This window comes from Vulpes vulpes, chromosome 3 (assembly GCF_048418805.1).
Source record: "Vulpes vulpes isolate BD-2025 chromosome 3, VulVul3, whole genome shotgun sequence".
NCBI classification, from domain to species: Eukaryota; Metazoa; Chordata; class Mammalia; order Carnivora; family Canidae; genus Vulpes; species Vulpes vulpes.
In genome coordinates this window covers 57,123,118-57,146,036 of record NC_132782.1, presented here as the reverse complement: position 1 = coordinate 57,146,036, position 22,919 = coordinate 57,123,118, and the positions used below count along the sequence as shown (strand labels likewise).

General features: G+C 42.3%; 2 protein-coding genes across 10 annotated transcripts in view; one reads left to right on the top strand and one right to left on the bottom strand.

Annotated features, from left to right (window-relative positions):
• Positions 1–22,919, bottom strand: part of MCF2L2 (MCF.2 cell line derived transforming sequence-like 2) — a 236,435-nt gene that overhangs the window by 65,502 nt on the left and 148,014 nt on the right. The window lies entirely within an intron of this gene.
• On the top strand, positions 778–21,269 carry B3GNT5 (UDP-GlcNAc:betaGal beta-1,3-N-acetylglucosaminyltransferase 5). 6 transcript variants are annotated; one of them, XM_072752590.1, is made up of 4 exons: positions 778–1,134; positions 5,335–5,527; positions 12,758–12,816; positions 17,368–21,269. In XM_072752590.1, the coding sequence occupies exon 4, from the start codon at positions 17,683–17,685 to the stop codon at positions 18,826–18,828; it is 1,146 nt and encodes a 381-aa protein (XP_072608691.1). In that variant the 5' UTR covers positions 778–1,134; positions 5,335–5,527; positions 12,758–12,816; positions 17,368–17,682; the 3' UTR covers positions 18,829–21,269. The 6 variants fall into 6 exon arrangements, with proteins under 6 accessions (XP_072608691.1, XP_072608689.1, XP_072608687.1 ...); XM_072752589.1 differs by lacking the exon at positions 778–1,134 and adding an exon at positions 1,849–1,976; XM_072752588.1 differs by lacking the exon at positions 12,758–12,816 and having other exon boundaries at positions 803–1,134; positions 5,335–5,449.

The window sequence follows — 22,919 nt, the reverse complement described above, 5'->3', positions numbered from 1 at the left end:
GGATTGTATGTGGAACCACCATCAGAGTTTTATTTCCCATAGATAAAGAAGGGAGGTGATTTGCACGGTACTAACTGAATTAGCTTATGTATAGGGATTGCTGTCACTGACTCCCTTACAAATCACATTATATTAATACTTCTGTATGTGGTCTGACATGCATATGGCACTATGATCTACTAGCAATGATGAGCCATGTTCTCTATCAGTAATGTATGAAAAAGATTGCATGGTTGAAAATATGGTGAAGGGCTTAAAGAAAGCAATTATGAAATGTCCTAAAAATCCAGTTTGAAATAACAAATACAGTGTTGTGTTTACAATTTCAAACCCTGATTTAGTAATCTACTTTTAACCCATTGCCTGTCTTATTGCTTTTACAATAAGAAACCCAGAGCTTTTATTTTACCGAAGTTTTTGGGTTATTTTGTTTGTTTGTTTTCTGTCATGTTCTGAAACATGTACAATTACAAGATCATTCAAAATATCACCTGTTAAATGATAATGTTTGTTCTATTAGGAGACTGCTGGAACATCTGAGGGACAAGAAACAAACCCATAAAGGATTTATTCGTAATCACTTTGCTTATGAGAAATGTATATTCTCCTGATTTTGCCCGGTTCCGTGCATAAAGGATTCTGAAAGGGGGCAAACAACTGGAAGGGGACATTCCTGGGGATTTTGGCCCACAGTCCATCATCTGAGTACATGATCTCAATTAAATGAAGAGGCGATGGTGTGGGCACTTCCTGGAGTTGTCACGCACCAACAAGAACAGATTGGGCGGGACCCATCACCGTCACCAACACGCCGAGTTGCTGGTGGAGGCGGAGGCCACCTCAGCACCATAAGGTGCAGGAAACGTGCCCTGGCATCGCCTTGGGGAGGCTCGCAGCCGCCGCACCCCTACCCTGCCCGCAGCCCCTGACTGGGTCCTCCCCACTGTCCCGCTCCAGCCCGCCCCGCGCAGGAAGGTGGCGGAGTTCAGCACCGGCTACCCAGTCCTTGCTCAATATTTAAAGCGGACAAGTTTTGTTCTTGAGACCCCCTCCCCCCGCCCGCGGTTTTCGCTCCGATGCCCGGAAAAAAGCTGACTTTCGACTTAGTTGTTCAAAGAGCTGGCCTTGGACTTGGTGAGTTTTGCTTTAAGCTCTCTTTGAATCTGAGCTGGGCTTGAAGGTACAATCCTTGGGGGTAGGGGGGGAGGCGCGGGGTGAGCCCTCCCCAATCGTATTTTTTTTTTTAAAAAGAACCGCTGTAGCGAAGCTTCTTTGGATGTAAAGGAGAGTTTTCTCCCGTCGTGATACAGGCCCCAGAAGCAGCTCAGGGCATAAGTGGCGGTGACAAGAGATCTCTTAAAAGGACTAGCCTGCCCTGAGAACTCTTGCTGTGGAAAGGGAAATCAGATGATCTGCGAACTGCAGCTCAGAAGTCACCACCGTCCGTGCGTAACTGTTGCGTGTTGTGAGCGAATGGCCCATTAGTCTAACCAAGTCTACTTCCTAATGAAAACAGTACTGAGACCAGTTGTTTCATATGGAATTAATATGTGCGATCCCTCGTACGATTCAAAAAAAAAAAAAGAAAAAAAAAAAGCAAAAGCTCTGCAGCCCCCCGCACCCTAACTGGGGCCGAGGGCCCTCACTGGGGGGGAGTGTGGTCTTCCCTTCCGGATCACGAAGTGCGGGAAGGTCTAGCACGCTCGGAGGGGGCTAGATCTCCGCTCCCCGGACGCTCGGCTCTTTGTGCCGGGGACGGGAAACCGGCTCCCGCGGTGCGCAGAGAGGGCTCCGGGCCGCCCAGCCTCCGCCCCGCCCCTGCCGGGCACCGCGGCCCCACGGCGCCGCGCCTCCTCACCGGGGCAGCTCGCGGGCTCCGCAGCGCAGGCTGGAACTCTGCTTCCCGCGGCCCGGGAGGAGAGGTCCGGCAGGGCCGAGAGGGGAAGACCGGGAAGGGGAGCCGCGAGGAGGTGAAGGTACGCGCGCCCGCACGGGTGGCTCCAGCGCTCCAGCTTGGAACGCGCGCTGCGGCGGGGCGCACGGCTGGCGCGGACCCGGGGCCTCGCCCCGCTGCCCCGGCCCGGACCTCGGGAGGCCCCCGCCGCCAGGGGCCCGGCCCGCCCGCCGCCCGCGCGCCGCGGGGAAGGGGAGGGCGCCTTCCCTCTCCGGAGCGCCTTTGTTCGCTCTGGCTTGGCGGGCGCGGGCGCGGGCGGCGGGGCCGCCGGGACCTCCGGGACCTCCGGGACCTCCGGGCCGAGAGCCGCGCGGCTGCGGCAGGGACGTGCGAGCCCCCGGGCGCCAGCTGGGGTGAGGCTTCCTGGGGCCCGCGGGCTCCCGCTCCCCGGGGAGCTCCGGCGAGGCGGTCTCCGCGGCGGGCCGGAGCGCGGGAGCCCGCGGGCGGACGCCGCGCCCTGCGGCCCCCGGGGCCCGGATGGGGCTCCCCAACAGTGCCACCACCCCGGCCGCGGGGGGGGGGGACTTCGGGTAGAAAGCCTGCATCCGGCTGGAAATTAGGAAATACCTCCAGACTGAGGAAACTTTGGGCGAGTTAACTGGCTAGGGAAATGGAGACAAGGAAGTGGGCAGGCGGGGAAAACTGGGAAAGGAGACCTCTAGTTAGTTACCCGTAGGTCTTGGCCACTCTTTTCTGACTGCCGAGTTGTATTTTGTAACCTGAAGTGACAGGCAGTTGCTTACTCAGATACAATATAGGTCAAAGTAGCAACTTTTCTTCCGATTCCAACTGCACAGCCTATATTTTTTCTTATCCAGCGTTGGTTTTCATAGGTTATGGGTCATGATAAAGGGACACCGATGTTGCAACCGCACAGTGGCTGCTGGTGGCTTGTAGCTCATATTTAGGGTAATTCTCTGATGAAAGTACATCCATTAGAATTGGATTTGTTCCTCTGTGCCTTTATTTTGGGAACTTTGCCTGGTCCCTATGGGGGAAGGGAGAGGAATGTGAGAAACTGAAATTGACCCAGAAAAGGATGCTCAGAGCTAGTTGTGTTCAGTAGTAGCACTGAAAAGATCCCCCCCTTAAACTTTCTGAAAGGGAGATTGGTGATTAGCAGCTGAGGTTTCAACTTTCTCAAAAGAAACTTAATGGTAGATTTTATATCTTGTCATGGGGGCCGAGGGGCTACTTTATTTGGTCATCTCTTTTTTAATTATTACTTTAAAGCAAGATAAATTCGATACCAGAAATGTTTACATTAATTTACATTATATACTTAACATGACCCTTCTATCCCCTGCTCCTTCTCTCTCTCCCTTCCTTGCTCCCACAGGCACCCTCCATGAGTATTTATTGAGTTCTGGGAGGCTAACCCTGAGGCCCATTCCCTCTAATTCACCTCAGGTCCCCTAGTGTTCACCCAGACACCTGACAGGGATGAGTGTTATGACAAAGAAAGTTCAAGCTAAACTAAGAGAAGCGGTTTCTGAGGATGTGAGAAATGAGAGGTGATTGGGAGGTATAAATGATATTACACATAAATGCCTGGCCTGCAAACCAAACAAAAAAGCTCCCCAAAACCTCAGATGGTAGAGGGGACGCCTGGGTGGCTCAGTGGTTGAGTGTCTGCCTTTGGCTCGGGGCGTGATCCTGGAGTCCCAGGGTCCTGGGATCCAGTCCCACATCAGGCTCCCTGCATGGAGCCTGTCTCTGCCATGTCTCTGCCTGTCTCTCTCTGTGTCTCTCATGAATAAATAAATAAAATACTTTAAAAAAAAAAAACCTCAGAAGGTAGAGAATAATTTTCAAAATAAAGTGCAGGCTCTAGCAAGTGAAAATGACACATTATATTTCATTAAAATGGAGATCAAACTCCCCCTTTATAAAAGATTGATTCAAATAAGGAGATTGTAGGAAGGTGAAATAACTTTCTAATTCTTAAATATAGAACAAAGCTTGAATAATAACTCATGGGTTTTGAAATGGGTCATTTTTTTAAATGGGTCACTTTGGCTGGAATCATTGCACTTGGTGACTTTCAAATTGTAAAGGTAGAGTGCTTTCTGAGGACCAACTGCTCTATAATCTAAGTAACAGAACATAGGATGTGGTAGAAAGAAACTGGAAGAAATTCAGAAGGAAGTGGTCTCTTCTCAAAGTAACAATGTATCCTATCCTTTTGGAATTATGTATATGCTCAATTGAATTGCTGCAAGTTTTGCATTTTATAGCATATTATACCTTTTTTGGGAATATTTCCAGAGCCATTATTTTATTCTATTGTTAGAATAATCTAGTGAGGAGCTGCATATATTGTCTATGTTCCAGAAATTAAGGCACAGCAAATTATTACAAGAGGTCTTCCATTTGCTAGCAAAGCGTTAGCCAGAACAATGCAATTCAGAATATTTTTTTTCTTACAGTACTTGTATATATAGGAAGTATGAGAATCTTCATGCTAAAAGGTAAGAAACCTGATCAGATGACATGTAAACTTTGAATAAACAAAAGCGATTTTTTTTTTTTTTTTTACATTTCCATGCTGGAAATTCAGACTGGCTTTCATCTGTCACTTATATTTTAAGATTTATTTCCATTCTGTAGTGAAGGCTTTAGCCCTAGAAGCCAGTTTTCTACAGAAAGGAATGTTCCATCATGTCGATAGGCAATAAGCCCCCAAAGGTCCAAGTTACACACTTTAAGATCCACCTACCATTTTATATTTTATCTCTTTATTCCTTTTCCTATAATTTTTTCTACAACTTTTTGATAGTGCACTAGGCAAAGCAAGTTAAAAAGCTGACTCAGCTCAGGTTTCCTTCTCCATAATATACAAGGCCTTATATTTTTTTGGCTGTGTCATCTTTGTAGAAATGTTTTTATAAGTGCTTGTGGGAACCATATTGTTCTTTCCTATCAAAGATAATGGAAAGGCATGTTCAGCCCATTAGTAATGATACTTCTGTTCTCAATCTCAATAGTATTTGGGATGGGTTGGTAAGTGCCCCTTAGCCATCAGATCAGTATTTTCAAAAACTTAACATCTAATGAATATTTTTTGAAAAGAATATTAGAGTAGAGCTTATCATTTTGAAAGGAAAAAAATACCTATAGAATAATAGCTACTAACTAAACCATCATGGTACAGATATATGAACAATTTCTAGAGAAAGGAGATGAGCCTAGATTTAATACCTGATTTGGACCACATTTATTTTGTCAAATAAATGGTCTCAAATGATCCTCAGAAAAGACTATGTTTAGAGGGAAGTCAAGCTCATGTGACCAGTAAATAAATGGAAGCAACAGAATATAAGTCTATTTTTGTTCATGTTCTAAAACTCTTGGTTTTTCTACCCATGTGTTTTGATTAGGTCCAGATTCCAGATTGCACCAGAATACTTGCTTACTCCATTAGGGGGGTTCTACACTGGACACATCTCTGAAGCCTTCCCTGTATCCTGCCTGTGGCCTACTACACAATATGTGGTAAATTAATATTTGTTGAATTAATTAAATGTAGGCATTACCTACTTTCAGTGCTGCTCAACATAATGCCTGGAACAGGTAGGTGTTTAATAAATGATAAAATGTTATTAAAAATGTTGATCAACTGAGACAGGAATGTTATATATGCCTCTTACATTTTATACCATTATATTTTGTACTCTGTAAACCAGCAATCAGGTGTTATTTCCAAATATAATATTTAGAATGGGACATATGAAGTGCCATTGGACAAGAAGCTTGTATGTCTAGCTCACATAATAGGTTTATACCAAGTCATAGTGTTACCCTATTTTTATTTTTTATTTTTTAAGATTTTGATTTATTTTTATTTTGAGAGAGAGTGCACGCATGTGCAGTAAGCAGGGGGTCGGGAGGGGAAAAGCAGAGGAGAGGGACAATCTCAAGCAGACTCTGTGCTGAGCCAGGAGCCAGCAAGCAGGGGGTCGGGAGGGGAAAAGCAGAGGAGAGGGACAATCTCAAGCAGACTCCGTGCTGAGCCATGACCTTGAGGATCATGACCTGAGCCGAAATCAAGAGTCAGATGTTTAACTGACAGAGCTGCCCAGGGACCCCGTCACCCTATTTTTAAATCACTGTTTTTCGTATCATAATTTTACCTCAGTTGGACCTTTCATTTCATCAAATACTTATTCATCAAATACTTGCTTGAAACATCCTCTCTGAGTCCTGTACTTTTTATCCTTCTCTCCTTTTGTCTTTCTCACCTCTCTTTTACCCTCTATGCCATTTTATTTATTTATTTATTTTCTCTATGCCACTTTAAATCTCTGCCCTTGAATTCCCTCAGTCTTCTTTGTGGAGTTAAGACTTCATGTACCCAAAGGACATAAACTCACAAGATCACTTATGCCTACTCTTTTATGGTAATGGGACCAAGAAAAGGAAGGAGGGAACATTGAGATGGAAGGTTAAAGAAAGGGTGGTTACAAGGAGAGTGAGAATAAGCTCTGACAAAAATGCAGGTGACAGTAAAATGTAAATGATCCAAACTTCAGGAAAGCAGATTCTGAGCCTTCTTGGGTGCTTCTCTTGGCCCTGCTCTAGCACTTCCCTGCCCTCCCATCCTGATGGGAGCTCCAGGAAAAGTAGCTGGCCAATGCCAGGGAAGAAAGCAAGGTGAGGAGCTCAGGGTAGAACCTGGAACCCATCAGCTGCTTCTGAGCTTCTATGGGGTCTGGAATTTTGGAGGGTACATGGTTAACCCCATGTCTGGGAGCTCTAGTTTCTTCTGCAACACAGGGACAGCTTTCTCCCTCAGAGGTTGCTGTGAGGCTTCAAGAGTTTCTATAGACCCAAAGCAGTCAGAATGGAGCCCAGAGCACAGTAAACACTGCCATGTTAGCAACCGTTGCTAGAGTGGGCCAAAGGAGAAGTTTGTTTCTTAACTAGGCAAGAACAACACTGACAAGAATTGTATGGAAAAGAGCGAGCAGCCCGGTCAACACAAACAACCATGCATCAGGAATGAATATAGAAGACCAAGCTTAGAAAAGCAAATGTTTGACCACTCTGAGACCTATTTTGTATTTCTGGGGTTTTTTTGTTTGTTTGTTTCCAATTCTGTTATTGGGAATTTGTAGTGATTTTTACTATAATGCCTCTGAAATACAATAATATTCTATAGCCTCTTGCCATCAGTTTCCTTAGGGCCTGTCTTTACTTAGGGCCTGTCTTTACTTGTTTGTTCATTTGGTATTTCCTTGTCTTCTTTTTTTTCCAGAGCCAGCAAACAGAAATCTACACTCATGTTTAACAATGGTTAGAAATGCATCATTTAGTTTATATAGGTGGGGAGCTTGTTACTGGATTCAGACTGCAGGTTTTATACTTAATGTTGTTTCCTCTGTCCCACATCTATGCTTGTTAAAAGTTGGAATTTAAAGTCTTGACTAACACTGAATCAAGAACTAACTCTAAATGTATTGTTTGTGGAGGAATAACAACTCCAAATGGCTTCTAATCCCTCCCAGTGGCTTGAGCTCAATTTGCATAGCTTAAGTCACAGCCACAAAAACACCTAAAGACAGCTAATGGGTAGAATTCTTCCTTTATTTTACAGGCCTTGTATAGAAACACACAAATATGAATTAAAAAATAAAATACCAATTGAGGGTATATTTAATTTTTCACACTTTTTTTTTTACTTTATTTTTTTTATTTTTTTTATTTTTTATGATAGTCACAGAGAGAGAGAGAGAGGCAGAGACACAGACAGAGGGAGAAGCAGGCTCCATGCACCGGGAGCCTGACGTGGGATTCGATCCTGGGTCTCCAGGATCACGCCCTGGGCCAAAGGCAGGCGCCAAACCGCTGCGCCACCCAGGGATCCCAGTTTTTCACACTTTAAATGTGAATTGTAAATTCATATTTGGGGTTGTTTCCTTCCTTTTTGAGTACACAGAATAGGCAATTAATACTAAACACCCAGTTGTGTTACTTATCACCAATGACTATAACAAATTTAACTAAGAAAAATGTACGAAGATCAAATTATAGCCTTTCCAGTAAATTCAGGGCTAAACCTGATTTCTTTTAACATGGCCACTTGGCTCTTGAGGATGCATCCTTGCTCTCTTTAACAGGGAATAGATGATTAGAACAAGCCAGGAAAACAATACTTGGAATGTAGAACAAAAAATCACATAAAGATGGACAGAAAATGTTATATTTCTTTCCTTTGAGTCATGCTTGGACAGGAATCAAAAACTGCCTTATATGGGACTATAAGTAATACAACTTTAAATATAAAAAGGTTGAAGTACTCAGGAGTTGTTTTTTTTTTTTTTTAAACTGACTTACTCAAAGAGCATCCTTAGTTTATAGTTATATTTTTATGACTTTTAAGTTTTGTGCCCTACATGAGTGCCTCACTTGCCTCTCCCTGACAGTCAGTGTGCTTTATGGAAGGTATAGAGAGGGTTGGCCAGCCTGCGGATCCGTGAGAAGGAGGCACACATCTGTGATGAGAAGGGACAGTGCCTGTGAGATCTTGTTTTTCAGTGATGCAGGAGGTGAAGCCATCAGCTGAGAGTGAGGGACACAGACCCTGGGAGAGGGGGAGGACTGAGCCTGGCTGATGAGAGAACAGGAGAAAGAGAAGGTCCAGGATAAGTGAAGGATAGTCACACAGCACTGAGCCCTCTGCCCACAGCTGGATACCACAATTTGTAGTGACACCATCTGCCCAGTGGGTTACACTTCTCCTGCAGCCTGGCACGTGTTGTAGTAGTAGAGAAGGCTGCAGGCACTGTAGGTCTGGGGTTGTTGTGGGGGAAGGGCAGGGACCAGGGAGAGGAGGGCAAAGGTGCCAGATGATTCTGGGCCTGACACAGGGAGGTGGAAGGATGAAGGTCGGGAGATTGCTGGGTGGGGTGGGAGTGGTAGGGAGCAGGAAGGGGGTGGGCAGAGGATTCCCAGTGAATATTTAGAGGCTGTGTTTGAAGAGCAAATGGACTGGAGAGTGAGCAGACTGGAATTTGAAATTTCAGAGGAAATGCAGTTGTAGGTGAAGCCTCGTAAATGACGTTCTTGCTGATTAGCTGTCTTAAGTGGGTGCCAGGTTATGTGAACAAAATGGTCTCCATGTCCTAAAATAAGGGCTCCCTAGACTTCTGAGTGTTGCATGTCTACTAAGTAAGATTTGGAAATATAGTTTCTCTAGGATTAGATGTTAGTGTTAGACAATGGTCAGAAACCATGATCAAAAAATATACAGTTGGAAACAAAAATAGATACGTTTTGAATTCAAACCCTCTGGCTTTCTCTTGTTCACATTCCTCAGCCTTCAGGTCTCAGATTCAGTGTTGCTCCTCCTGGAAAATGCCCCTCTGCTCCACCCACCCCCATGTCTCCCCTCCTGGCTAACAGTCCAGCACCCACTATTTGCCCCCTGGCTCTCTTCCAGCTAAGAGTGCCACGGGCCTGGTTTGTCCTGCCCTCTATCACCCTCTACCTGTTTCTTACCCCATCTCAACTTTCTATGACCTAGTCCTTTAAAATAGTTCCTTTTTAGAAGAAATAACCATCTGAAGTTTCAGAATTTCTATTCTTTCATTTGTCAAAAGATATTACTAGTCCTTGAATTCAAACCTGGGCAAGTAAATTGAGATGCCTCATAAATATGCGCATGCGTGCATACATACATGCATAAAGTAAAATAAGATGCTTCCTTTATCTTTGCCTCCTCCCGCTCCTCCTTCCCCTGAGTTTACTTGCCTCGGGGCCTCTCTGCTCCTCTCTGCTCCTCTCTGGTCCTGGAGGGCCCACCCCCCTCCGGGCCTCACAGCAGCCATCTGCCTTCTGCTCAGAGTGCTCCCCAGCATCTGCAGTCCTGCTGTCACCAGACTCAGAGGAGCCCAGGACTGCTCCACCTGCTGTCTCTGCAGCACCTCCCGCTCAACAGGAGCCCAAACCCCGACATGCTCCCTCCTCACTCCTAACTCAGGAAACCCATGTCCCCTCAGTTGTGGGCAATGCTGGAAACTAGGTTCCCCCTTCTCCTTTCCTCCCTCCCAGGCCACTCACCAGGCAGTGCTGGGTTTCTTTTTCTCTGGAGGGTCTTCCTTTCCCCTGACTTCCCTCCTCACTCCCACCACCCTAGACTAGGCCCTCCTCACTCCTCCTGCTTCGGGGCATGGCCCCGATGGACCCAGGGGCCTGCTCTCCTGGCCTTCTGCATCCATCCTGTATGCCACTGCCAGACTAATCCCTGTCACATATAGCATGGTCCATATGTACAAGGCAGGTGTCATTAGAAACAAAGCCCGAAGCTTCTGTGACTTCTTGCTGCCCTCGGCGCACACACACACGGACTCCTCTGCCTGATTTTCAGGGTTCTCTATGAGCAGCCCTCAATCTCCCTGCTTTCAATTACATGCCTGGATCACAAATATTTGCCATGTTGTTATTTTTTTTCCTTTTCACCTAAAACAGATTGCTTCTTTTCCTGCAACCCCCTAAATCCTGTTTATCCTCAGGCCCTCCTATCCACCTGTTGTTGATCTCTGCTACGAGGGACTCCCCTTTTTTACCTGGAGTTGGTATTGTCTAAATTAGTGCTGTGATGCTATCTGCACTTTACTGTAATCTGCTGATCACTGTCCATGGGAACTGAGTTTTCAAGTGGGCATCATGAGTCGTGTCTCAACTAGACTGCAGATGCTTGCAGAGAGGAGACTATAAAATGCTACTGCGTGACTCCCACCACACTTAGCATGACGATTCCACAGGAAGCATACACTTGTAGGATTTGTTGAAACATTGAACACAGAAGTTGTTTGACTCAAACTTAAAGTGCAGCCCTTACTATCTTGATTAAAACTTCAAAATTTTTATAGGTTTTATATAATATTGTAGGATGACTAAAGTAGACCCAACAAAGAAATGGGTTACCAGCAAGAGCTAAGTAGAAAAAAAATCAGGGTCACTTAGGGTATTGTAGTCCCTAGTTTTTCCAGAAGAGTTTAAAGAGTTCTCTTTAGAGAACTACAAGAAGAAATATTCTTGGGACACCTGGGTGGCTCAGCAGTTGAGTGTCTGCCTTTGGCTCGGGCATGATCCCAGAGTCCAGGGATCAAGACCCACATCGGGCTCTCTGCAGGGAGCCTGGTTCTCCCTCTGCCTATTGTCTCTGCCTCTCTCTCTCTCTCTCTCTCTCTCTCTCTCTCTCTCTGTCTCTCATGAATAAATAAATAAAATATTTAAGAAAAAAAAGGAAAGAAAGAAATATTCTTGAATAACTGTGGGGCACAGCTCCCAGACTGAAAAGCATTAGGGTAGGGTCAGCCACCTTCTTTTCCAATGTTCCTATTCTACTTCTATTCTTTGGTCTCCTGACTACTCCTCTCTATTAGGAAAGAGAATACTAAGAATATCTGCTGCTTCTTTTCAATCCAAATAGATGCAAACCCAAGTTATATCCAAATATTTGCATACGGGTCTTGCTCAATGCAGGATGGGGTTACATCCCAGTAAACCCACTATCAACTGAAGATGTTAGAAGTCAAAAATGCATTTAATACACCTAACCTACCAAGCATCATAGCTTAGCCTAGCCTATCTTAAATGTGCTCAGAACACACCTCCAGGTGGGCAAAAGGATCTAACACCAGGTGTATCACATACTAAAATGTTGAATAGTTCATGTAATTGAATACTGTACCGAAAGTGAGAAAGAGAATGGTTGTAAGTGTATCGGTTGTTTACGCTCATGACTGCCTCCTTGACCTGAAGCTGCAGCTCAGCTCTGCTGTTAGCATCACCAGAGAGTATCCTATGGCCTACCACTAGCCTGGGAAAAGAACAAAACTAAAAATTTGAAGTATGGTTTCTACTGAGTGCATTCTGCTTTCACACCATCATAAAATTAAAACAAACAAACATAAGTCAGGGACTGTCTGTATTCGCCTCTGAGCCGCTCTCTGTCCTGTTCCCTCCCATGGTCTCTGCTATTTCCTCTTACCAGCAGGCCCTGAAGTCATCTGTAATTTTTATATCCCTTAGTTACAATCCATTGACATTCATCCCCAATTTGCAGATGAAGTCACCAACTCAGAGTACAGTGAGGGTTGCCCCAAGGTTACACAATGATCCTGGCCCCAAACTGGGGGTAGCCCTGGAGCTTGCCGCCTGCGGCCTGGTCCCTGAACACGGCTCTGGATGCACAAAGGAAGCTGCAGGCACAGCGTTCTGGTGGGGATGGCTACTGAGCTCACAGGCATTATCTGGGTCCTTTGTTTCTTGTCAGGCCCAGCGTTCTCTTTTCTCTAGGTTGGGCAAGCCTGTGTGGTTTCTCTGCAGTCCCCTCCCCTGCACTTTGTATATGGAAGCTAGAGGGTATGCTTCAGGCAAGCCCTCAGACTCTGTGAGAACCAGGAGAGTGGGTGTCCATGGCTCGTGTGTGGTATCCCATCAGCAAAGCCGGGGCTGGGGCAACACCGCTTGGTTGTAATTAATGAGTTTAGACCATGGAGGTGCATTTTGCTTTTGGTTGGGCGAGGCTGTCGAGTGACTATGTTCAATTTGGAGGAGCTCAGATGTTCTTAAAAGAGAACTGGGCACTGCGAAAGAGTAGTTCACCTTTCCTGATCTTCCCCTCATCAGATCAGTCCTATCAGTGGAATTTGGTTATGATTGGTATAAATGATAGCTAAACAGTTCAAGCTGCTGAGATTGGAGAAATCTTGTTTTAGAATTTCACATGCTGTTCTAACCTAAATAAGTGGTGTGGGTTGTTGGCTTTGTGACAGGTTCTTTGTCATTTTTCAGAAACTGTTTTGACTCTTTGAGGTCAATGGGGAACAGGTGAAGAGACACAGGAAAATAAGGTAACTACATATGGGCAGGGGTGAGGAGCAGAGGGATAAATGCATGTTATGGGCTGGCTGCTAAAATGCATGTTAGCAGCAGAACTCTGCAGCCAGATGAGTAAGAGGCCCTATTCATTAGAGAGGTAGGAGGGCCTCTGAGTCAAGTGTGCATGTGTGTTCTAGAGGAGTTAGGCCTGTGGGCTAATTGTCTAGCAAGAAGCTCAGACTTGTAAACAACTGGGGATAGGTGCAAAGCGAGCTGTCATTGCAACATGATGAGTGCAGCTGCTCAGAAACGGGAAGCTAGTTTTGCCTGTGGTTCCAAAGGTTACTCTCCTCTGTTTCTTTTCCAGGGTCTGTTGGAATAGAAACTGCAGATTAGTTTCAATTGCTAATTTTCTTAGAATTCTTATACACAGGGTCTTATAAATCTGCCCTTAAGAATTCTCTGTTGCTTTACATGAAGCCTCCAGTTCTACAGGCAGAAGGGGATACCCACCTTCACAGGTGGACCCTTATCTAAGTGAATACTGTTAAGACTGAGAGGAAGTCCCTATTTCCCCCGCCATGAAAGTGATTCTGCCAAGTTTAGGCAGATGCGACCAACAGAAACTGGTATTTTCCACTGTCTTTTCCATTTTCCTCTAGAGCATTCGGTCCACCATGACCAGCCAAACCAAGAGGGGAAATTACTGATACTGATCTATCCCTTAAAGTAGTATTTCTTGCTTTTTTTATGATAAAGCACACACGCACAAAATGCATTTTACATTACAACCTGAAAGACACATATATGTAAAACCGAAAGTTTCATAAAATGACACTTCACTACTTTCAGTGCCCTATGCCATTCTCTATTTTTTAAAAATATTTTATTCATTTATTCATGAGAGACACAGAGAGAAAGAGAGAGAGAGAGAGAAAGGCAGAGACACAGGCAGAGGGAGAAGCAGGCTCCATGCAGGGAGCCTGATGTGGGACTCGATCCCGGGACTCCAGGATCATGCCCTGGGCTGAAGGCAGGTGACCCCGCTAAGCTACCCAGGGATCCCCATTCTCTATTTTGTTCTTTCTTTTTCTTTTTCTTTTCTAGATACTGGTTGTGACTTTCTGAGAGGCACTAGCAAGTTTTAAAATTGATGTCTTAGGGGATAAGATGATTATCTCTGGACAAAGTCTCAGCAAGGGTTGGCTCTGATCTCCCGTAATCCTTGGACTTTTGCATGCCTGGTTATCACCCCAACAGACTTTTGCATGCCTGTTTTCACCCTAACACGGAGAAACTTTGGGAGATAGGTAATATAGCTATACGTAAAAGGCCAGAGGTTGGGCAAGGACACCCCACAGCCAAGGTTAGGTCAATAGAGCTGGGTGCTCTCAGTGACATAGCAGGGCCAAAGGGTGGGGACTTGTGGTTGAGATCTTGAGACACAAAAGCAGAGCCTTTTCCTGGGGACTTGTGATGTGAGCTCAGCTACCCAGCCAGCCTGGACTGGGTAGAGCTTTCATGGTCTTTTCCCTGTCAGTCTGTTGAAAGTTCAGGAGACTGACATGTTAACCTTGAGGGGAGATACTACTTTTCCAAGCAAAAGGATATATCATATTTTGGATAAGCACTGGGGACAGAGTTCTCGAGGAAGGGAATAGCTGTCTTCTAGTCACAGGAGAAAGGAGAGGACATGTGACTGACTGGGCCTCCTGACCGCAGGTCTTCCCAAGTGATCAGCTGTTTGAGTGAAAGTGGCTCCATCCCCACCATGGTTCTTGGCACCAACATTCAGAGAATGCCTACCAGGTGTCAGGCACTGATCCGGAAGCCAAGGTTAGGGTATCTATGACATTATGGAGTTCACAGTGTAACTGGGGGAGGCAATTTAATTAAATAAAAAGTCAGTCCAGGAAGATGGGTGCAAGAAGGTACTGTGGTAATACAGATAAGAAAAATCTTTGGTGGTAGTGGCCTCAATTGTGACTTCCCAGAGAAGGATGCCTGTAGAACTTAGTGAGAATTAGTATACTTCTTATTTTTTTTTAAGATTTTATTTATTTATTCATAAGAGAGAGAGAGAGAGAGAGAGAGAGAAAGAAGCAGAGACACAGGCAGAGGGAGAAGTAGGCTCCATGCAGGGAGCCTGCTGTGGGACTTGATCCCGGGACTCCAGGATCATGCCCTGGGCCAAAGGCAGGCGCTAAACCACTGAGCCACCCAGGGATTATTAGCAAGGGGAGCAGGGCTCCCCAGGCCACAGGTCTGGTGGCATAAAGGCTGCCATGTGTGAAGCAGTAAGCAGGGCTGAGCTTTCAGCCAGTACTTTGGTACTGACAAACAGTAGAGAGCATCTGAAGGGGGTTAAGGAGCTCAGTTAGTCTCGTTAGATCTTGAGTTTAGAAGGTCACTCTAGGATAGAGGATGGGTTGGTCAGGGGTCATTTTGGCTGCTGCACTGCTCTGATTGAGAAGTGATGATAACATGAAGAGGCGATTTGGTCCAGGGTGTGATCCTGGAGTAGCAGGATCAAGTCCCGCATCGGGCTCCTTGCATGGAGCCTGCTTCTCCTTCTGTGTATGTCTCTGCTGTGCTGTGTTTCTCATAAATAAATAAAAATCTTTAAAAAAAAAACACAAAGAGGGAAAGAGAGATTTAGAAGAAGCAGTTCATAGGATTAAATAACTGGTTATGGAATGGAGGAAAAGGAGGACTTTGAGATTTCTAGCATAGATGCATGAAGTAGAGTCAGGCACAAAGAAAGGAAAAACGGAAACAGCAACTTTTAGGGAAGAAGACAGTTGAAGGGGTTAGAAATGGCATTTGAGTGTCCCTGTATTTACTTCCTCCTACTTACATATCTATGTATATTCCCATTTAACTTGCATAAAGACTTTTGAGTTAAATAATGTGATTCCAGTTTTTCAGATTTCTGGGTTAGATGCATGATACAGTGCAGTAGAAGAGCCAGCAATTTTGAATAAATTGCCTGACTACAAAGACAGTCCTTTTTGGCTATAATCCTGTGGCTTTCTGGTTTGAACACGCTAAATTTGAGGTGCCTGTTGAGTTTCCAAATGAAAAAGAACAGAAAAAAGATGACTGTATAATTTGGGGCTCACAAAGTCATTTTGGTTAGAGTTTGGGCTATGCTTTTGAAAATGTATCTTGACTCCTTGATTATTTTCGGGGTACCTGGGCAGCTCAGTGGTTGAGCATCTGCCTTTGGCTCAGGGTATGATCCTAGGGTCCTGGGATTGAGTCCTACATCAGGCTCCCCATGGGGAGCCTCTCTCTCTCTCTGTCTGTGTCTCTGCCTCTCTCTGTGTCTCTCATGAATAAATAAAATCTTAAAAAAAAAAAAAACTTCATTTTTTTTTTCAAACAAAATCTTACTCTTATTCCTGTCTTGTCTAGGACAAGCTTCAGTGAATTTTAACTATCATGAACTTGCTTTTCATCATTCATCTATTTTGCCTTGGACTATACATACTGGCATACCTTCAGATGCTGTTTGGTTTGGTTCAGTTCTAGACCACCACAATAAGGTGGTCATAAAATCATAATATCATAAATATGGTGAAGGGAGTCAAATGAATTTCTTGATTCCCCAGTGCATATAAAAGTTACATTTACACTATACTGTAATCTAACAAGTGTGCAATGGCATTATGTCTAAAAAAATGTACATACCTTAATTTAAAAATAATTTATTGCTAAAAAATGCTAACCATCACCCCAGCTTTCAACGAGTCACAATCACCTGGTCACAGATCACCATTACAAATATATTAATGAGGGTCACAGATCACCATTACAAATATATTAATTAATGAGGGACACAGATCACCATTACAAATATATTAATGAGAGATGCTCAGCGGTTGAGCATCTGCCTTCGGCTCAGGGTGTGATCCCAGAGTTCTGGGATGGAATCCCACACTGGGATCCCCACAGGGAGCCTGCTTCTCCTTCTGCCTATGTCTCTGCCTCTCTCTCTGTGTCTCTCATGAATAAATAAATAAAATCTTAAAAAAAAAAACAAAATAAATATATTAATGAAAAAGTTTGAAATATGAGAATTACCGAAATGGACATGAGGAGAGCAAATGCTGTTTGAAAAAATGGCAACCCTTGCTTGCCACAAACCTTCAACTTGTAAAAAAGGGAGTGTTTGGAAACTGCAATAAAACAAAGTGACCTCGCAAGCTACTGCAAATCAATATATTCATGGACAAACCCATGTGAGATTTTAAACTGTAAGTATATAGGCTGATAGCCATTTTATTTTAGGAGGCTTTTTATTTTGTAAGGTTGAGAAGAGAAAAGGGTCTCTATATTTTGAATGGGAGGATGGTAGAGAGTGGTTCTTTCCCTTTCCCTATACTTCCCCCTCCCCCACCAAAAAATAAATATCTATATGCCTCTGTTATATACTAGCTTCTTTCACAGACTTCTGTCCATCACCTTCTGTCCACATCAGGCAAGTTACATTTCATTTTTAAGGAATGAAAAGTAGTTTCTTTCTTTTTGTTAACTCTAATCCATTCACCTATCACCTTTTCTCTTCTTGACCCTACCAGATGGCACTGCACTCTCACAAAAAGAAGTACATGGAATAGCTGCCTGAGGCCAATCACCTAAATTAACGAAGGATGCCAGTGTGGGCAAATTGTGATGTGCTGGCATCCTCATTCTACAGTGTGTTCCACTCTTTCTTGCAATCTCAGAAAAAGATGGTGTTAAAAGAAAATATTTTGTGAAACAAGAAGCTCCTACTTTTTTAATGACTAACATGTATTGTTAAGATGGACATCTGTTCTGCAAGATACACAGTTCTGTGGTCTCGAAGAAGCAAGAGCCCATTCAAAACCAATCCTAAATAAAAACAGACCTGAATGGATGTCAGAATGTTTGTTAGTGGCAGAAGAGTAAAAAAATGGCAGTTTGTTCAGCTCTTTGCCACTTGTTTTGTACTAAGCCTCATGTTTTTTTGGGACCCAATCGATAATCACATTGTGAGCCATATGAAGTCCTACTCCTACAGATACCTCATAAACAGCTATGACTTTGTAAATGACAGCCTGTCTCTTAAGCATAGTGCAGATGGGGCTACTCGCTACCAGTACTTGATTAACCATGAGGAGAAGTGTCAGGCACAAGACATCCTCCTTTTACTGTTTGTAAAAACTGCTCCTGAAAACTACAATCGACGTCATGCGATTAGAAGAACATGGGGCAATGAGAAGTATGTTCAGTCTCAACTTAATGCCAACATCAAAACTCTGTTTGCTCTAGGAACACCTACTAACCCATTGACAAGGGGGGAACTGCAAAGAAAACTGGTTTGGGAAGATCAAATGTACAATGATCTAATTCAGCAAGACTTTGCTGATTCTTTCTATAATCTTACTCTTAAATTACTTCTGCAGTTCAGATGGGCAAACAGCTTTTGTCCACATGCCAAATTTCTTATGACTGCTGATGATGACATCTTTATTCATATGCCAAATCTTATTGAATACCTTCAAAGTTTAGAAAAAATGGGTGTTCAGGACTTTTGGATTGGTCGGGTTCATCGTGGTGCTCCTCCTGTAAGAGACAAACGCAGCAAATACTATGTCCCCTATGAAATGTATCAGTGGCCGGCTTACCCTGACTATACTGCTGGAGCCGCCTACGTGATCTCCGGTGACGTAGCCGCTAAAGTCCACGAGGCATCACAGACGCTTAACTCAAGTCTTTACATAGATGATGTGTTCATGGGCCTGTGTGCCAATAAAATGGGGATAGTACCACAACACCATGTGTTTTTCTCTGGGGAAGGTAAAACTCCTTATCATCCCTGCATCTATAATAAAATGATGACATCTCATGGACATGTTCAAGATCTTCAGGACCTCTGGAGGGATGCCACAGACCCGAAAGTAAAAACAATTTCAAGAGGGTTTTTTGGTCAAATATACTGCAGGATAATTAAGATAGTTCTCCTTTGCAAATTGACCTATGTGGACACATATCCTTGTAGGGCTGCCTTTGCCTAATGGTACTTGAATGTTCTATGTTTTCACTGTCACTGAGCCAAACTGGATGAAAAAAACTTTAGATATTTGTCCATACCTTAAGTAAAATGATTATAAAAAAAACAAAGAAATGTTTTGAAAACTCAGTCTATCAGAATGTTTCTTTGATTCTAGAAGCTATTCAATGTAACTTACCTACTTCATTGCCTAGATTCATTTCAAGGAATTTATATTTAGAAAAGGTTTATGAAAACAAAGCTAAAGGGAAATTCAAGTTCTCACTTAATGCCATGTGTATACTGGAGGCATAGAGAAGTTATTAAGGTGCTTTGGTGTTAGGGTAACTGCTTTTGGAAAATACCAAGTGAATGTATAGTACAACATTTCAAAGAAATGAATATATTGTTGGACCAGGTTTACAAATTAGTTTTTATGAGAGAGCACTTGACGGGGGAACTGGAAGCCAGGGGAAGATTGGCATAGGAGAACATACTTCAACCTGGTAAAAGAAAGTTCCTGTTCTTCAGAGAAGATTTGGGAAAATGTACATGATTTCTTTATAAATAACCAAATCACTTATTGTCCCATCCATGTAGCTAATTTACCTAGATAGTGTTATCATTTAAAATTTAGCTTTTTTTTCAAAGTTTAATGTGAAATTTGAGCTATCATTTGCTCTTCCCTAACTGGTACTTAATGTGGATTTTCTTGATTATTAGAAGTGACACAAAACAGTTTGTTACTCACAGGGTCTTTCTCTAGGGAGAAATCATTGTTTATTCAAATAAGCCAATTTTAATGAATTTTCAGCTGGTTTTTAAATATTCAATATTGGTCCGTTTTTAAGGTAGTTATTTGAATGTAATTTGCACAAAGGGATATAATAATGAAGACGACTTCAAAAAGAAAAATAGAACATTAGAAGCCTCTTTTCTCCCTTTCTGTAATTTATAAAACAAAATTCGTAGTTTATAAATTATTGTAATGATGACTAAAATTAGCCTACCCCTTCTCAACAAGGTCTCATTAACCACAGTACTTTGTTCCAAGTTCAGATTTTAAAACTGAGCGTTCAGCATCAAATCAAAGCTATCTTATCTTTTAAAAATCAAAATGACTGTTGGAGGTGTCATCAACTTTGAAATATTTCACATTTGAAAGCAGAATGAAGTGATAGAAAAGTCACCAGGATAAGGTTTTAAATACTTGTGAAACTTCATATATTCAGAGATGTGGCTGAGCTCTCTAAAAGAGGAAGTTGCATTGTTCTTACAGAGCAGGATAAAAATGTGGCCATGATGCAACAACCTCCCCTCACTACAGAAAGAACTAGGTGATGTCCATTGTCGCAGGGATTATATCAAGTCCAAAATGGTGACTTCAGCAAAAGCAGTTGAACTGATTATAAAACCCTTCTCTGCAGAGGTTCCTGTTAGGGAAAACTAAGATGTCTCATTTCATTAGATGTCTGAAATATGCAGAAGAAAAAAAAACTAAAAGAATTCTTGGTAAACACAACTGGATGATGATAAATACTGTAATTTTTTTGCAGATAGCTTTTTAATGTTTACAGAAATTTTTCGTTAATTTTTTTCCTATTTTGAAAACTGAGGCTTGTTTACATTAATTGCTCAGATAATTTAGAATTTTTAACTAATGTCGAAACTACAGTGTCAACCATTCTAGGTTTGTAGTTACTTTCAGAGTAGGTCAGCATTTTTAGATCATTACAGTTTAAATTTTCTGACCAATTTTAAAAAACTATAGGTAACCAAATCACATTTTGACAAAGCTGGTTTATAATTAATTTTTATTAGTTTGATTCTTTAATAACCATTTGCCTTTTGGCCATACACCCTGTGTATCTATACCTGTAACTGTTTAAATTTTCCATTGGTTGAAAACATAAGTGTCTCTCTGGCCTTTGAAATTATCTTGTTTACAGCAATATTTTTGTGAAGCAATTATTTATTTGCAAAAGAGCTCTCCTCAACTGTGTTCATCTTTTCATTTTTGCTTAGAATAGAATAAACAGATTTAAATTTAAAGGAAATATGAAGGCACTTCCTTTTTTAATAAGAAGGAAATTGCTAGATGCTTCCTTCAGTAGATTTAAAGTACTGAGAAGACTATTTGTAAATAAAAGGATTCCAGCCTTTTAAAAAAAGAAGGAAAAAACTTTTTGGTGCTCTAATGCAGGGCTGTCTCAAAAATCGTCAACAAAGGGAAAATAACTATCAGCCTGGATGGTCACTTGAGTATATGTGTACACAGTATTACACAGTATTATTGCTAAAACCTTTTTACCTCTTGGTTGATTTGCATCTTTTTTCCATATTATTAATTTTATACCAGTATGTTAAATATTTATATTATTTGAATTTTGCTCTTGTATGGCAAAATAATTAGTGAGTTTTTAAAAATAAATCTGTGATTTCCAATAAACAACTTGCAAATTGTCAGCAGGTGTGTATTTTCACAAACTTTCTAAACTCCTGTGTGGACACTGTTTGTTTATATCACCAACTTGTTCTGTTTAATGTCAGGGAGGTCTGTAGTACACAATCTTAATCCTTTTGCTGTTCAGACTTGTTGTGCCTAGGCTAGAGGATTATCGTGTCCTCTGGCATGGAATCACCTAAAATGCTTCTTTTTTTTTTTTCTTCTTTTGTTTGTTAAAGGAGTTATGTTGGAATGTCTAAGTTGGGGGAATTCTCTTCTACTAGACTGTTCAGGAAAGAGATGAAAACCTGTAGTCATGGTGCCATAAGACACCATTTGAAAGGGTCATATTTTCCTTTTATTTGATATCATTAAGTGTCAGAAAGTAGATTCAAATTAAGCTCTAGTCTATTAATGTCAGGAACGTTCTTAGGTGTGCTTCAGTATATTTGTGCAAAGTACGTTCTCATCTGCTTTTTACCTGATTCCTGCACCGTGCTTAGCCTAAGATAGGGTGTGATTCAATCTTGGTATGTTTTCAAACCTTGGAAGTGATTTTTTTGGTTGTAGATATTCTTTTGCTCCAGACCTCAAAGGCTTCTTACTGTATTGAGCATCAAATCTAATCTCTTCTACCTGGTTCCCATAGCCTTATGGAATCTTCCTTTTCTTCTTTATTCCCTGTAGCTTTATTTTTCCCACTGCCACTAAATTTCATTCATGACCACAGCTTGTGTAAGTTAACCAATGGAACATCATTTCCCCTGTATCTGTTGAAGTCTTGAAAATCCAACCCTAACTGTGCTCTTCCATTAAGCATCTCTTCCTGCCCTCCTCTCAAAACCTATACTTAATCACATATATTATTGTACTATCTATTAATTGTTTCATGTGTTTTTTCCTAGCCAAAACAGAAGTTCTGAAGGTAGGGACTATGCACAGTGCTATCACATAATGCTTAAAATTATTATTATTTTTTTTTCTGGAGTGCCTGGAAAAAAGGCTTAGTTGGTTAAGCATCAGACTCTTGATTTCAGCTCACATCATGATCTGAGTCATGAGATCTGAGCCCCAAGTTGGGCTCCATGCTGCGTGTGGAGCCTGCTTAGAATTCTCCCTCTCCCTCTGTCCCCTTCCCTGCTCACACTTCCATTCTCTTTAAAAAATATATATATATTTATGTATATATAAATATATATTTATTTATATATACATAAATATATATGTATATTTATGTATGTATACACACACACACACATGCTGTCATTTAAGGACAACAGAACACATTGTCAAGTGGTGCTTTTCTGAGGCAACCCAACTGAAAACACTTTCTGATATGCTGATGTGGGTCATTTATTATAACTGAGAGATAACATTTCAGTCAGTTAGAGCCCACATGTTTCCTTGAGTACACCTTAAAGAGTATAAAGTAGTCTAATTAAACAAATAGGGGCTTTAATCAAGTGGCAAGTTCCTAAAGATATTGGTTCATTAGTTCTACAGGCATATTTTGAAAGCCTGCTATGAGCTAAGTAAGTATTATAGTCCCTGGGCAAAAGAGTGGCTCATAAATCAGTAAATTAAATGATGTGGAGATAAAAAATGTGATGATTGCTAGACTAGAGCTAATGATGGAGATTTTGAGTATAAAGAAGATTTTTTAAACAATG